General features: G+C 40.9%; 1 protein-coding gene across 1 annotated transcript in view; it reads right to left on the reverse strand.

Annotated features, from left to right (window-relative positions):
* LOC117505792 (AP-2 complex subunit alpha-2-like) overlaps window positions 1–16,724 on the reverse strand; it is a 153,877-nt gene that overhangs the window by 102,890 nt on the left and 34,263 nt on the right. The window contains 4 exon segments of the mRNA XM_034165328.1: window positions 9,576–9,684; window positions 9,777–9,878; window positions 15,032–15,161; window positions 15,455–15,648. Of these exon segments, the coding sequence (XP_034021219.1) occupies window positions 9,576–9,684; window positions 9,777–9,878; window positions 15,032–15,161; window positions 15,455–15,648 (535 nt within the window).

A 16,724-nucleotide genomic window follows, 5' to 3' on the forward strand; every position in this document is an offset into this window, starting at 1 on the left:
TGGAATGATTTTCCTTTTAATTGTAAACCAAATTATGCATTAACTCAGAACAATTAAACTACATGAAATTCATGAAGACTGAGAAGACCGTTAAAGTATTTTAAAAACCACAGCTAAAGCTTGGAGAATATTTTGAAAATCTTGGTAAAATATCAATAACATATTATAGTATTATAAAGTTAAGTAATATAGTAAAGTCACATATTGTTGTGTAGATTCCTGTAAATCTTTTCAAAGCCAGTGTCTTTTTTTCCCCATGAAAAAAATCTACATTAATAAAAACTCATTTACATTCTTGTGTAAATTCATGTAAATTGATTCAAAGCCATGATGTATTTTTTCCAATGATAGAAAGTCTAGATTAATAATAATAAAAAAGTCACATAATATTTACTAAAATCCTGTTTGAACAGCACAATGTTTATTTTCCAGAGAGAGAAAAATTCTTACCGTGTTTCAAAAACAAAGGAGTTTTACCAAAACAAGCGTTACCAAAACAAAGGAGATGGTAGTAGACTTTAGAAGGTCCAGGCCCACTCTGCAGCCAGTCTCCATTGAGGGGGTCGATGTGGAGGTGGTCCGGTCTTAGAAATATCTGGGGACACTTATGGACGATAGATTGGACTGGTCAGCCAATACTGACACCCTCTACAGGAAGGGACAGAGCAGACTGTACTTCCTGAGGAGGTTAGGGTCCTTCAGGATCTGCCATAAACTCCTGCGAATGTTCTACCAGTCTGTGGTAGCCAGTGTCCTCTTCTCTGTGGTGGTCTGCTGGGGGAGCAGCATGAAGAGGAGGGACGCCGGGCGACTGGACAGGCTGGTGAGGAAAGCTGGTTTAGTGCTGGGAACAGAGCTGGAGACACTAACATCAGTGGCAGAGAGAAGGACCCTCAGTAAACTGCTGGCCATCATGGACAATGTTGAGCACTCTCTGCACAGCGTCATCATCAGGCAGAGGAGCTCATTCAGTGGCAGACTGCTGTCCCAGTCCTGCCACACGGACAGATTCAGGAAGTCTTTTGTCCCTCAGGCCATCAGACTGTTTAACTCTTCCCAACACAGCAAAAAATAATCCTGTGATACATCTGATTAGACATTTTATTTATTTATTTTTTATTTTTTTTGCACTACCAACAATGTTTATACCGTTTACTTCTTTGCACAACCTACACTGTTTATATTGTGTACTGGGATTGCAAGCTCTTGCTTGCCTCTACTGGTGGTTGGCTCTCACTGCGGTATTGTATCACTTCCTGTTCCGGAGCACAGCGGTGTTTTGCTGTATCTGTTAGCTGTTTAATCTGCGCAGTTAGATTGATCTAGATAACTAGATAACGATTTGTTTCACAGTGTAATCTTCACGTGCCTTAACTAAAGCACTCCCTCTGCTGAATCACCTCTAAATTATTTATACATTATTCACTTTGTGTGTTTTTAGGAATCCGCTAGCTTAGCGCAGCTACTAGCTCTTAGCCGATTTAGCATGGCGGCTTCTCCTGTCTCTCCTGCACTTTTCTGCTCTGGGTGTGAAATGTTTAGTTATTCCTCGGCCTCCTTTAGCAGTAACGGTACTTGTAATAAGTGTAGCTTATTCGTAGCTTTGGAGGCCAGGCTGGGCGAATTGGAGACTCGGCTCCGCACCATGGAAAATTCTACAGCTAGCCAGGCCCCTGTAGTCGGTGCGGACCAAGGTAGCTTAGCCGCCGTTAGTTTCCCTCTGGCAGATCCCGAGCAGCCGGGAAAGCAAGCCGACTGGGTGACTGTGAGGAGGAAGCGTAGTCCTAAACAGAAGCCCCGTGTACACCGCCAACCCGTTCACATTTCTAACCGTTTTTCCCCACTTGACGACACACCCACCGAGGATCAAACTCTGGTTATTGGCGACTCTGTTTTGAGAAATGTGAAGTTAGCGACACCAGCAACCATAGTCAATTGTCTTACGGGGGCCAGAGCAGGCGACATTGAAGGAAATTTGAAACTGCTGGCTAAGCGTAAATTTGGTAAGATTGTAATTCACGTCAGCAGTAATGACACGCGGTTACGCCAATCGGAGGTCACTAAAATTAACATTGAATCGGTATGTAACTTTGCAAAAACAATGTCGGACTCTGTAGTTTTCTCTGGGCCCCTCCCCAATCGGACCGGGAGTGACAAGTTTAGCCGCATGTTCTCCTTGAATTGCTGGCTGTCTGAGTGGTGTCCAAAAAATGAGGTGGGCTTCACAGATAATTGGTAAAGCTTCTGGGGAAAACCTGGTCTTGTTAGGAGAGACGGCATCCATCCCACTTTGGATGGAGCAGCTCTCATTTCTAGAAATCTGGCCAATTTTCTTAAATCCTCCAAACCGTGACTATCCAGGGTTGGGACCAGGAAGCAGAGTTGTAGTCTTACACACCTCTCTGCAGCTTCTCTCCCCCTGCCTCATTACCCCATCCCCGTAGAGACGGTGCCTGCTCCCAGACCACCAATAACCAGTAAAAATCTATTTAAGCATAAAAATTCAAAAAGAAAAAATAATATAGCACCTTCAACTGCACCACAGACTAAAACAGTTAAATGTGGTCTATTAAACATTAGGTCTCTCTCTTCTAAGTCCCTGTTAGTAAATGATATAATAATTGATCAACATATTGATTTATTCTGCCTTACAGAAACCTGGTTACAGCAGGATGAATATGTTAGTTTAAATGAGTCAACACCCCCGAGTCACACTAACTGCCAGAACACTCGTAGCACGGGCCGAGGCGGAGGATTAGCAGCAATCTTCCATTCCAGCTTATTAATTAATCAAAAACCCAGACAGAGCTTTAATTCATTTGAAAGCTTGACTCAGTCTTGTCCATCCAAATTGGAAGTCCCAAAAACCAGTTTTATTTGTTGTTATCTATCGTCCTCCTGGTCGTTACTGTGAGTTTCTCTGTGAATTTTCAGACCTTTTGTCTGACTTAGTGCTTAGCTCAGATAAGATAATTATAGTGGGCGATTTTAACATCCACATAGATGCTGAGAATGACAGCCTCAACACTGCATTTAATCTATTATTAGACTCAATTGGCTTTGCTCAAAATGTAAATGAGTCCACCCACCACTTTAATCATATCTTAGATCTTGTTCTGACTTATGGTATGGAAATAGAAGACTTAACAGTATTGCCTGAAAAACCCCTTCTGTCTGATCATTTCTTAATAACATTTACATTTACTCTGATGGACTACCCAGCAGTGGGGAATAAGTTTCATTACACTAGAAGTCTTTCAGAAAGAGCTGTAACTAGGTTTAAGGATATGATTCCTTCTTTATGTTCTCTAATGCCATATACCAACACAGTGCAGAGTAGCTACCTAAACTCTGTAAGTGAGACAGCATCTCGTCAATAGTTTTACATCCTCATTGAAGACAACTTTGGATACTGTAGCTCCTCTGAAAAAGAGAGCCGTAAATCAGAAGTGCCTGACTCCGTGGTATAACTAAGCAGCTTAAAGCAGATAACCTGTAAGTTGGAGAGGAAATGGTGTCTCACTAATTTAGAAGATCTTCACTTAGCCTGGAAAAAAGAGTCTGTTGCTCTATAAAAAAAAGCCCTCCGTAAAGCTAGGACATCTTACTACTCATCACTAATTGAAGAAAATAAGAACAACCCCAGGTTTCTTTTCAGCACTGTAGCCAGGCTGACAAAGAGTCAGAGCTCTATTGAGCCGAGTATTCCTTTAACTTTAACTAGTAATGACTTCATGACTTTCTTTGCTAATAAAATTTTAACTATTAGAGAAAAAATTACTCATAACCATCCCAAAGACGTATTGTTATCTTTGGCTGCTTTCAGTGATGCCGGTATTTGGTTAGACTCTTTCTCTCCGATTGTTCTGTCTGAGTTATTTTCATTAGTTACTTCATCCAAACCATCAACATGTCTATTAGACCCCATTCCTACCAGGCTGCTCAAGGAAGCCCTACCATTAATTAATTCTTCGATCTTAAATATGATCAATCTATCTTTATTAGTTGGCTATGTACCACAGGCTTTTAAGGTGGCAGTAATTAAACCATTACTTAAAAAGCCATCACTTGACCCAGCTACCTTAGCTAATTATAGGCCAATCTCCAACCTTCCTTTTCTCTCAAAAATTCTTGAAAGGGTAGTTGTAAAACAGCTAACTGATCATCTGCAGAGGAATGGTCTATTTGAAGAGTTTCAGTCAGGTTTTAGAATTCATCATAGTACAGAAACAGCATTAGTGAATGTTACAAATGATCTTCTTATGGCCTCAGACAGTGGACTCATCTCTGTGCTTGTTCTGTTAGACCTCAGTGCTGCTTTTGATACTGTTGACCATAAAATGTTATTACAGAGATTAGAGCATGCCATAGGTATTAAAGGCACTGCGCTGGTTTGAATCATATTTATCTAATAGATTACAATTTGTTCATGTAAATGGGGAATCGTCTTCACAGACTAAGGTTAATTATGGAGTTCCACAAGGTTCTGTGCTAGGACCAATTTTATTCACTTTATACATGCTTCCCTTAGGCAGTATTATTAGACGGCATTGCTTAAATTTTCATTATTACGCAGATGATACCCAGCTTTATCTATCCATGAAGCCAGAGGACACACACCAATTTGCTAAACTGCAGGATTGTCTTACAGACAAAGACATGGATGACCTCTAATTTCCTGCTTTTAAACTCAGATAAAACTGAAGTTATTGTACTTGGCCCCACAAATCTTAGAAACATGGTGTCTAACCAGATCCTTACTCTGGATGGCATTACCCTGACCTCTAGTAATACTGTGAGAAATCCTGGAGTCATTTTTGATCAGGATATGTCATTCAAAGCGTATATTAAACAAATATGTAGGACTGCTTTTTTGCATTTACGCAATATCTCTAAAATCAGAAAGGTCTTGTCTCAGAGTGATGCTGAAAAACTAATTCATGCATTTATTTCCTCTAGGCTGGACTATTGTAATTCATTATTATCAGGTTGTCCTAAAAGTTCCCTAAAAAGCCTTCAGTTAATTCAAAATGCTGCAGCTAGAGTACTGACGGGGACAAGAAGGAGAGAGCATATCTCACCCATATTGGCCTCTCTTCATTGGCTTCCTGTTAATTCTAGAATAGAATTTAAAATTCTTCTTCTTACTTATAAGGTTTTGAATAATCAGGTCCCATCTTATCTTAGGGACCTCGTAGTACCATATCACCCCAATAGAGTGCTTTGCTCTCAGACTACAGGCTTACTTGTAGTTCCTAGGGTTTGTAAGAGTAGAATGGGAGGCAGAGCCTTCAGCTTTCAGGCTCCTCTCCTGTGGAACCAGCTCCCAATTCAGATCAGGGAGACAGACACCCTCTCTACTTTTAAGATTAGGCTTAAAACGTTCCTTTTTGCTAAAGCTTATAGTTAGGGATGGATCGGGTGACCCTGAACCATCCCTTAGTTATGCTGCTATAGACTTAGACTGCTGGGGGGGTTCCCATGATGATGCACTGAGTGTTTCTTTCTCTTTTTGCTCTGTATGCACCACTCTGCATTTAATCATTAGTGATTGATCTCTGCTCCCCTCCACAGCATGTCTTTTTCCTGGTTCTCTCCCTCAGCCCCAACCAGTCCCAGCAGAAGACTGCCCCTCCATGAGCCTGGTTCTGCTGGAGGCTTCTTCCTGTTAAAAGGGAGTTTTCCTTCCCACTGTCGCCAAGTGCTTGCTCACAGGGGGTCGTTTTGACCGTTGGGGTTTTTCCGTAATTATTGTATGGCCTTGCCTTACAATATCAATCAATCAATTTCAATCAATCAATATTTTTATATAGCGCCAAATCACAACAAACAGTTGCCCCAAGGCGCTTTATATTTATAATAACAAATAAAACTGGTTTTTGGGACTTCCAATTTGGATGGACAAGACTAAGAGTCAAGCTTTCAAATGAATTAAAGCTCTGTCTGGGTTTTTGATTAATTAATAAGCTGGAATGGAAGATTGCTGCTAATCCTCCGCCCCGGCCCGTGCTACGAGCATTCTGACAGTTAGTGTGACTCGGGGGTGTTGACTCATTTAAACTAACATATTCATCCTGCTGTAACCAGGTTTCTGTAAGGCAGAATAAATCAATATGTTGATCAATTATTGTATCATTTACCAACAGGGACTTAGAAGAGAGAGACCTAATGTTTAATAGACCACATTTAACTGTTTTAGTCTGTGGTGCAGTTGAAGGTGCTATATTATTTTTTCTTTTTGAATTTTTAAGCTTAAATAGATTTTTGCTGGTTATTGGTAGTCTGGGAGCAGGCACCGTCTCTACGGGGATGGGGTAATGAGGGGATGGCAGGGGGAGAGAAGCTGCAGAGAGGTGTGTAAGACTACAACTCTGCTTCCTGGTCCCAACCCTGGATAGTCACGGTTTGGAGGATTTAAGAAAATTGGCCAGATTTCTAGAAATGAGAGCTGCTCCATCCGATGCCGTCTCTCCTAACAAGGCCAGGTTTTCCCCAGAAGCTTTGCCAATTATCTATGAAGCCCACCTCATTTTTTGGACACCACTCAGACAGCCAGCAATTCAAGGAGAACATGCGGCTAAACATGTCACTCCCGGTCTGATTGGGGAGGGGCCCAGAGAAAACTACAGAGTCCGACATTGTTTTTGCAAAGTTACACACCGATTTAATGTTAATTTTAGTGACCTCCGATTGGCGTAACCGGGTGTCATTACTGCCGACGTGAATTACAATCTTACCAAATTTACGCTTAGCCTTAGCCAGCAGTTTCAAATTTCCTTCAATGTCGCCTGCTCTGGCCCCCGGAAGACAATTGACTATGGTTGCTGGTGTCGCTAACTTCACATTTCTCAAAACAGAGTCGCCAATAACCAGAGTTTGATCCTCGGCGGGTGTGTCGTCGAGTGGGGAAAAATGGTTAGAGATGTGAACGGGTTGGCGGTGTACACGGGGCTTCTGTTTAGGGCTACGCTTCCTCCTCACAGTCACCCAGTCGGCCTGCTTTCCCGGCTGCTCGGGATCTGCCAGGGGGTAACTAACGGCGGCTAAGCTACCTTGGTCCGCACCAACTACAGGGGCCTGGCTAGCTGTAGAATTTTCCACGGTGCGGAGCCGAGTCTCCAATTCGCCCAGCCTGGCCTCCAAAGCTACGAATAAGCTACACTTATTACAAGTACCGTTACTGCTAAAGGAGGCCGAGGAATAACTAAACATTTCACACCCAGAGCAGAAAAGTGCGGGAGAGACAGGAGAAGCCGCCATGCTAAATCGGCTAAGAGCTAGTAGCTACGCTAAGCTAGCGGATTCCTAAAAACACGCAAAGTGAATAATGTGTAAATAATTTAGAGGTGATTCAGCAGAAGGAGTGCTTTAGTTAAGGCACGTAAAGATTACACTGGGAAACAAATCGTAATCTAGATAACTAGATCAATCTAACTGCGCAGATTAAACAGCTAACAGATACAGAAAAACACCGCTATGCTCCGGAACAGGAAGTGATACAATACCACAGTGAGAGCCAACCACCAGTAGAGCGCCTTAGGGCAACTGTTTGTTGTGATATGGCGCTATATAAATAAAATTGATTGATTGATTGACTGTTTACATCTGCACTACCTCCCTATTACTGCATTATTACACTATATTTACTCCATTATATTCTGTGAGACTGGATGCTGACAAAATTTTATTTTTAGTTTAGTTAGTGGTTTTTATTGAGTTGTCTATTTTCTTTTATTTACTTAATCTTATTTGTGTGTCTGGTGTAATGTGTGTGTCTTGTCTAATGTGCAAGCTGCTGGATGCTTTGAATTTCCCCCTGGGATCAATAAAGTATCTATCTATCTATCTATCTATCTATCTATCTATCTATCTATCTATCTATCTATCTATCCTGACGGCACAGTTCGCTTTTCCCGTTTCTTTTATCTTTCAGATGTGTTCATGAAGCCAGTGACAATTCCACAGATTCTTGTCCTTATCAAACTGTCTTTCTCGCCATCGTCTCTCTGTCCAACGTCGGTCCGTGACGCAGACATGCTGTAAAATTTGAGAGCTCTGAAAGTTTGAGATCTCCATATGCTACGTTTAGCTTAAGTGTCTTGCAGGAGCCACACAGTGTCACTGCAGCAACCAACCAGTCCCGCTTTCCTAACCAACTGTTAGGACTAACTGTTAACTGTTGTAACAGCTACGCTCTGAGTGGCATTTTTCCTCCGTGAAGTTCCGCGGATCCGAGGACACAGATTTGTATCGGTAACACACAGATCAGTGTCTGCAGACTTATAAAACTTGCACGATGTCGTAAAAAAAGGAAATGATTTGCGATGGGCATTTTAAAAACTCAGTGACGATCACAATTAGAGTACAACACTAACGCCCCCTCCCCCATGATGAAATCCGTGGAATTCCTAGGATCTGCAGAGTTTTCACAGCCCTGATAAACACACTTCTGATGTTCATCACAACCTATCTGAAGTCTCTGTACACACTTGGCAACATGGCACAGTGCAAACGCTTATCAGGTGCACATAACTTAAACAAGAGAAATAACTGTATATTTTGTACACAAAGTAGATTTTTGTCTGTCTCGCAGAGCAGAGCTCTCTATCAGCCACATAGGAAATGTGCACGTCCTCTTTGGTGCCCAGATAGAGGAGCACACTGTAATATGTATGCTGAATTTCTTATGCAATATACTAGCAAATTACGCTGACGAGGCACAATCCTGTCAATATAATCATGTCGTGAGTAGCTGGTCTTGCATTTACATACACTCATCATGGGGATGAAAGTAATGTTAATTTAGGGTTTTAATGATGCCTTTGAACCTTTTGCCAGGGTGGAATGATTGCACAGCATACAACTTTAAAATAAAATTAAAAAAAAAAAAAAAACAGTTGTGTGCTCAAGTCTGAATTTATGTTAGACTTTATCTAATCCACGCAGGGTCAAAATCATGTATACAGGTCAATGATCTCAAACACACAAAACGGGTTGTGGGTTGGACAAAGCTTCTGGAATGGCCTTCCCAAAGCCACAACCTCACTCTACTGAAAATTTGTGCACTATGCTTAAAAGCCAGGCCCATGCCAGGAAAGCAACATATTTAAATGAACTCTACCAATACTGCCAAGAAGAGCAGTCAAATATCCAGCTGCACCAGGGTGGAGGGGGGACAGAAGTAAAGAATGCAGAGTTTGAAATCCTGATGACCCTAACCCTAATCCTGATGAGTGTTTCTCCTGCTGCAGCATGAGCAGATATTTTTTTTGTGATAATTGTTGTCATAAAATTGCTGGGTGCAAAAGCAGAGCTGCATTCTACAGCTCAGACCAGCCAACCCTGTTATACTGAGCAATACATTTAAACATGACCATCTTATTAGTATTACAGTCAAGTAAACAGTACATGTGAATGATTCCATCCCTACTGGAATTCCTTCAGATTGAAGCCATTCATACAAACACAGGTATTTTGCGTTTTACAAAGGTAATTAATACTGACTGACTTGGACAAAACACACAAACATACATTTGCCATGTGTGTTTGATTCTTGGCACAGCGTTGTATCATACCAGGAGGAGGGTAGCACTGCAGCAGTCGCAGCAATTTGACAGACAGCCAGGGTGCAGCTACAAAGTAGTATGTGTAGTCCTGTAGGTCTATGGATGCAGAAGTCACAATCTGGACAAGCAAACGCAAGGCAAGGTGATCAATAGAGAGTACAGCACCTTCACCATCAGCGAGCTGAAATCACCATGGGGCACAGCACCTACCCTACTGAGCCTGGCTATAGCAAGCGAGATGGATGTTTTGAAATCATCAGGACTCTTCTGGGCCAGAACGGAAATAAGGCTGGTGGCAGCTGTTACAACTCCCTAACACAAAAAGAAAGAAAGAAAAGGTTTTATAGTAAAGATCCAGACAGGAAAGCCCCTTTCGCATAACAGTGAGTAAATGTTGATGCACAAGTAACATTAATACTTCAGAACACAGCAGCAGCAGGTCCTCAAGGGACAAAGCAAATGACTTCAGTAACTGGAGATCTGTGAGCTCACAGCGATACACCCGCTCTGCAACGCTGCTTTTGTGCGTTACATGTTGTGATTGTAAATCTTTTCTGATGAAATACCAAAATTATCAAACTTGTCAACCTCTGCACATCTAACTGACAAATATGAATTTAAAAAATTCAAACCATTTCTCTTTGGAGTGCCACCATTGTATAAAGTTTCATTAAAAATCCATTAACCAGTTCAGCAGGACTTGTGCTTAGAAACATCCTAAGCAGAGAGATTCCTACACCCATACAAAATGTTTGTTTGTGGGCAAGGGGGATAATATGGCAAAGCAGTGTCACAGGCAGAGCAATAGACCATTGTTACACTGTTAGGCGCAAGTCGTTCATGTAGAACACCTTGAGGAGCAGAGTCTTTTAATGTGGATGTGCATCTTCCATGTAAATGCACTGACATGACTGAATCTAGGGAGAACACTGCAACAAATCCTTTAAGTTGCCCATAGTAAGATGGACAAAGTCCTTTAAACAATGTGACAATCAGAACAATAAGACAATATTTAATAGATAACATTGAGCCTAGTTCAAAAATAATGAAGCCAAAGTGTGACATAACCATACAAAATTTAAAAGTGGTCTTTTTTGTGGAATGTTATCATTTTAGGTTTGGTTATATATCAGAGTTTCAATATTTCTATTGGTCTCGGTTCAGTCATTGCTAGAAATTATCAGTGCATATAAACTATAATGTGCTCGAGCGTAACACTTGCGACAACAGTTGGAGGTATCTTCTTTAGTCTGCAGAAGCCTGAAACAAAGAAATTCTGTCCATTAGTTCCTGGTATTATTGAACAAGTAATATAATTATTCTATTGAAGCAGAGTAGGAGATATAGCTAAGGTTCTGACACAAATAAATCAAGTACTTATTCTCAGCGTTACACTTGTACAGTTTTAGCTTGTTTTAGAAACATGATGTTTTTTCTAGGAAAAGACATTTCTACCTTTACAAAAATGTATTACTGTGTGTTAGTATGAAGCACAAACAAAAATGACAAAATACAAGGTTATTTCTTTAACATTCAACTTTAAATGATAATGCTAAATATCAATGTCACACAAAATTTAAGAAAAATGTGCTTTTTTGGGGTACATTTTGTGCATATCTCTGGAACCGTGCAGAATTGTTCCATGAAATTTTCAGTACCTGTCAAAAAGACTATAGACAACTCACAGATAAATCTGGATATGGCTTGTTCATGACAAATGCAATGCAAATCAGCAGTTAGGCTTCATTATTTTTGAACAAGGTCATTGGGACCCTAACCCTACACAGAGGGACCTGATGAATGACCTGCAGAGAGCTGGGACCAAAGTAACAAAGGCTACACACAACGCAGAGAGGGACTCAAATCCTGCAGTGCCAGGCGTGTCCCCCTGCTTAAGACAGTACATGTCCAGGCCCATCTGAAGTTTGCCAGAGAGCATATGGATGATCCAGAAGAGGATTGGGAGAATATCATGTGGTCAGATGAAACCAAAATAGAACTTTTTGGTAAAAGCTCAACTCGTCGTGTTTGGAGGAACAAGAATGCAGAGTTGCATTCCAAGAACACCATATCTACTGTGAAGCATGGGGGTGGAAACATCATGCTTTGGGGCTGTTTTTCTGCAAAGGGGACAGGGCGACTGATCCGTGTTAAGGGAAGAATGAACGTGGCCATGTATCGTGAGATTTTAAGACAAAACCTCCTTCCATCAGTGAGAGCATTGAAGATGCAATGTGGCTGGGTCTTCCAGCATGACAATGATCCCAAACACACCGCTCGGGCAACGAAGGAGTGGCTCTGTAAAAAGCATTTCAAGGTCCTGGAGTGGCCAAGCCAGTCTCCAGACCTCAACCCGAGAAAATTTGTTGAGGGAGTTGAAAGTCCATGATGCCCAGCAACAGCCCCAAAACATCACTGCTCTAGAGGAGATCTGCATGGAGGAATGGACCAAAATACCAGCTACAGTGTGTGCAAACCTGGTGAAGACTTACAGGAAACCTTTGACCTCTGTCATTGCCAACAAAGATTATGTAACAAAGTACTGAGTTCAACTTTTGTTATTGACCAAATACTTATTTTCCACCATAATTTACAAATAAATTCTTTAAAAATCCTACAATGTGATTTCTTGGATTTTTTTTTTTTTTTGTCATTATTTTCTCTCACAGTTGAACTATACCTATGATGAAAATTACAGACCTCTCTCATCTTTCTACGTAAGAGAACTTGCACAATCAGGGGGTGACTAAATACTTTTTTGCCCCACTGTATTAAAGAAACTGGGGGAGGTCGACCTGGGTAACGAAGTTAACTGCTAGCGAAAATGCTAGCCACTCCTAAGATTTACACAGGAGTAAAATAATGACCTAAAATTCACAGCAGTTACACTGAAAAACTAACAGAAGTATTAGACTGGTTAAAAATAGTAATAAAAGTTTGACACTGTGGATTCTTGTATTCTACTCGATAGGCTGGAGAATCACTTGGGGATTATTGGGAGTGCCCTTGCATGGGTGATGTAATACCTGACCAGTCGTTCTCACTGTGTTTTATACAGTAACACTACCTCTAACCTTAGTGACATGAAATTTGGGGTTCCACAGGGATCTGTCTTAGCCCCCTGCTTTTCTCCCTTTATATAGTACACCTTGGGCACATATTGTGGCGTTTTGGGATTACCATTCATTGCTATGCTGATGATACTCAGTTATACATGCCGATAACTGCTGGTAATCTCATTCACATAAAATCCTTAGAAGAACTTTTTGAATATATTAGCATGGTCTACAGGCAGGGGTGCTGAAAAGGGGAGAAAGAGGAGGATTATAGGGGCCCATGATTGACAGGGGCCCAGAGAATAGATTTATAATACTGATAAAATATATGGGGGGTGGTCCAGTAAGATTTCTTTTCATGGGGCCCAAAATTCCTGGCAGCGCCCCTGTCTACAGGGGTCACTCTTTGTATGTGGTATGATGACATGGTTTAAAGATGATACAAAGATAAATGGGTGTCAAGCCATTGTTATTTTTGAAAATTAGGGGAAACCATTTTCTTCAGTCACCCAGCACAAGATGTGGTTGGATTTTTTTCAGTGAATGTTAGCTTGACATGGGCACCTTCCACACTTATATAACTAGAATAACCCATCACAGTCAGCTCACTGACAACAGAGCAAGAAAAATCCCCAGTATTTCATATTTTGCTCATTTCTAAATTTGCTGTAAACTTCATGGTATAAAACACCCACCTCTGAATTAGAACATAATGTGCTGATGTGTGATACACTGCAGTAACAAGTGCTAAATTTGACCATTTCTTTGAGATATATATATATATATATATATATATACATACACATACACACACACACACACAAACACACCTTATTTGTGATTCAAGCCAATCCTTCTACATGCTACATCCAAAAAATGTCAAAAAGACACCATGTGAGCGTCCACAGTGGCAAGTTTTGACCTTTTTGCAGCATAGACGGTTTCCATGGCAACCTAAATTAATTTTTTGAAAAGACTGTAGAATGTCACTTTTCATCAAAATTAGCACGTGTGAAAAGTTTCATTAAGATCTGCCGAACCTGACTTTCCACCTCATTACTGGTTTTCTCTGTCAGCTGCTCTTAAAATAGGTCCAGGTGAGCCATCTTTGAACGTGTCCAAGTTCTGTGTCCCAAGAATGCCCCCTGTGAATTTGAAGACTCTGGCAGTAAGAGGACTGGACTTTTGCTGAGTACAGACAGACGGACAGAGCCATATTTGATGGACATCAGGTAATAAAACTCCCAGAGAAATATGGCCAAATGTTTGATAAAATGTTAGTATTCAAAGCTCTCACAGATGCCCACAACAAACAGACTCATCAAGTATCATTCTGTAGCTCCAATCTCTTGCTCTCACAAGGAAATATGGTCAAAACTTTACTGAAATCTTTCTGTTCATATCACTCGTTCTCTTTTACAGCAGAATGTTTCATCTGTGACAGAAACAAATACAAAGATTTGATAAAACACTTGACTGTATTCTTTGTCAGATGTGTATAAATATGAACAGCAGAATGCAAATGTGTGTGTCAATCATTCTCTTTTTATGGGATGTCTTAACGGATGAAATTACCGGTAAACACTTATTAACCTGACATAGCTTTAATCATTACAGACAATAACGTTTTTACTTGAAACATGACGTACAGCACTATATGTCATACAGACTGATCTTGGTGTGATTTAATTTTGGTTGAACAAAAAGCAGCTAATGCAGCACAACCGCACAGACTTTCTTAGTAAATCAAGGAACACCACTGAAGCAGCCCATGCGGCTATTTTTCCCAGGCTGTGTTCAAGACTGAATTATGTGCAGCTGCAGCTCCTCCATTCAGGATGATTTTACCACAACCGCATCAAAATGAACACAGTTAACACTTTAAAAACAATTGACTTTCCTCGGTTCAAATCCCAGTCTGACCGGAAAATCACTAAGGGCCCTTGGACAAGGTCCTTACTCCCCTAGTTGCTCCCAGTGTGTAGTGACCTGACATCAGGGTGAATGTGAGGCATTGATGTGTAAAGCGTTTTGAGCATCTGATGCAGAAGGAAAAGCGCTATATAAATGCAGTCCATTTACCATTTATCTTTTTTATTGGGGTTGTACTTAACTCAGGAGGAGGTACAGAGTTCCTCTTTGTAAATATAACTGTGAAGCTCATAAATGAGCAGACAGCTCAGGTAAGACAGCATAAGGTCATGTGTTGTGGAATTTGCACTAAGATGTTAAGATGGTTTTTATTGATTATGCATTTGTATTTAAATTTTAATCTATTATGTGGTTGTTTTTGGTGGTGTGTGTTAGATGTGTTGTTGTGCAGCAGACCCCTCTGTCCAAGGCAAATTTCTCCTTAGGGAGACAAATAAAGACACTCTGACTTTGACTTTTGACAACAGTGAGGCTTACAAGGTGCTGATCATTGAGCAGATGCACGACTCGGGCAGTCCAATCACCCATGGGTATCAGGTCCGGAGACGTCCTGTTGAGTCGGAGGAGGCAGAGCGCCGCACTCTGCTTCACGCTGTCCATGGTGTCCCTACCCCAGGCAAACACATTACAGCTTCAAGCATTACAAGTCAAAGACATGCCACACACTGCACGAGGCTCAGACACAATTTAACTGTTGTGAAATAAGTCAACAGTTGATTTGTAAAAAAAAAAAAAAAAAAATTAACGAATAACACAGAACATTTCTAAATTTGAGATGACTGAAAAGTTTTATTGTCAACAGCCCTCACACAGAAAATCTAACTGAAATTTTTAGATCCATTAAAGTTCTTTAAAAAAAACAAAAAAAAACAAACTATGGATTAGTGTTCAGATTCACACCCTGCCACCAAGATGCGGGGAATTTCTGAGGCAAAAGCCTCAGCCATCTCTCTGCTGCCCACATTGGCAATGCAGTGCAGGGCCAGATTCATGAAGGTCGGGTTGCGGCTGGACAAGTCATTCTTAATGCCATTGTTGATGAGGCGGATCAGGTCACTGTTGGAGTTCACCAACACAGAGATAAACAGGTAACCCTGAAAGAGAAGTCAAAATGTTTTAGTTGTCATTTCCTGTTTTAAAGATAATACAGTTCCTTTCTGTCTCAAGTTAAGTGTGCTGCTATTCGCCGGAAGTCATTTGAGAATCATAAACATAACATCACTTATGTCCACAGAGAAGTCAGATCCACAAAATTAAATGGCAAATGAAGACTGCTAAAAATGTGGACCACTGTAGGTCAATTCCTGTGCATGTGTGGAACAGGATATCTGGCAAAAAAAAGAAAAAAGAAAAAGCAGCAGAAACTTTTTGTTCCTAAACTAAACACACGAGTCGACAGAAAAGATCTGTGCTGCATGGACTCCCGGGGGGGGGGGGGGGGGGGGGGGCTAACTCAGGTCAAGTCAGCCTGTAATATATTATATATACAGACACGCACTATAGTTGATTTATTTCCCATCAAACACTAAAGAAGCAAGCTTAGTAAGTTGACAAGGTTTGTTAAGAGTACAAACATGATTTTCAAGGACACTAATGCGGCCGGATCACTGTGGTAATTTACACTACAAACCCAATTTAAAATAAATAAAGCTGCACTTTCACTCAACTTGTCCAAATAGTACAAGTCTGTCTAGAGATGAGAGTCCTTAGACAGCTGTGATCTACCGGAGCCTGGGAACGCCTCGGGATCCCCCAGTCAGAGATGGTTAATGTAACCCGGGAAAGCGAAGTCTGGGGTCCCCTGCTGGAGCTGTTGCCCCCGCAACCCAAACCCAGATAAGCGGTTGAAGATGAGTGACATCTAACAGTTAAGTGCATTTTTGAAAGCAAGAACCATCTGAAAGGTTTTTGCAAACTTAACAAAATATTAAGAAGTAACAAATTAATGCAGACACTACTCAATGTGTACTGTATCAAGAGATGACTGTTACTGCATCATTATAGATAAACTTTATTGATCTCACAGAGGAGAAATTCACGTTACGTCAGCTCTTGAGAAAACACACAAGATGGGTGCAAGTAGAGGAAAATGTTTATTGAACAGCGTGTGCAAGCAATAATAATACTTGTAACAGTACAAGACATAAGAAATGAGGTAGAAATAGAATAT

The sequence above is a fragment of the Thalassophryne amazonica genome, unplaced genomic scaffold, assembly GCF_902500255.1.
Source record: "Thalassophryne amazonica unplaced genomic scaffold, fThaAma1.1, whole genome shotgun sequence".
Classification (NCBI taxonomy): domain Eukaryota; kingdom Metazoa; phylum Chordata; class Actinopteri; order Batrachoidiformes; family Batrachoididae; genus Thalassophryne; species Thalassophryne amazonica.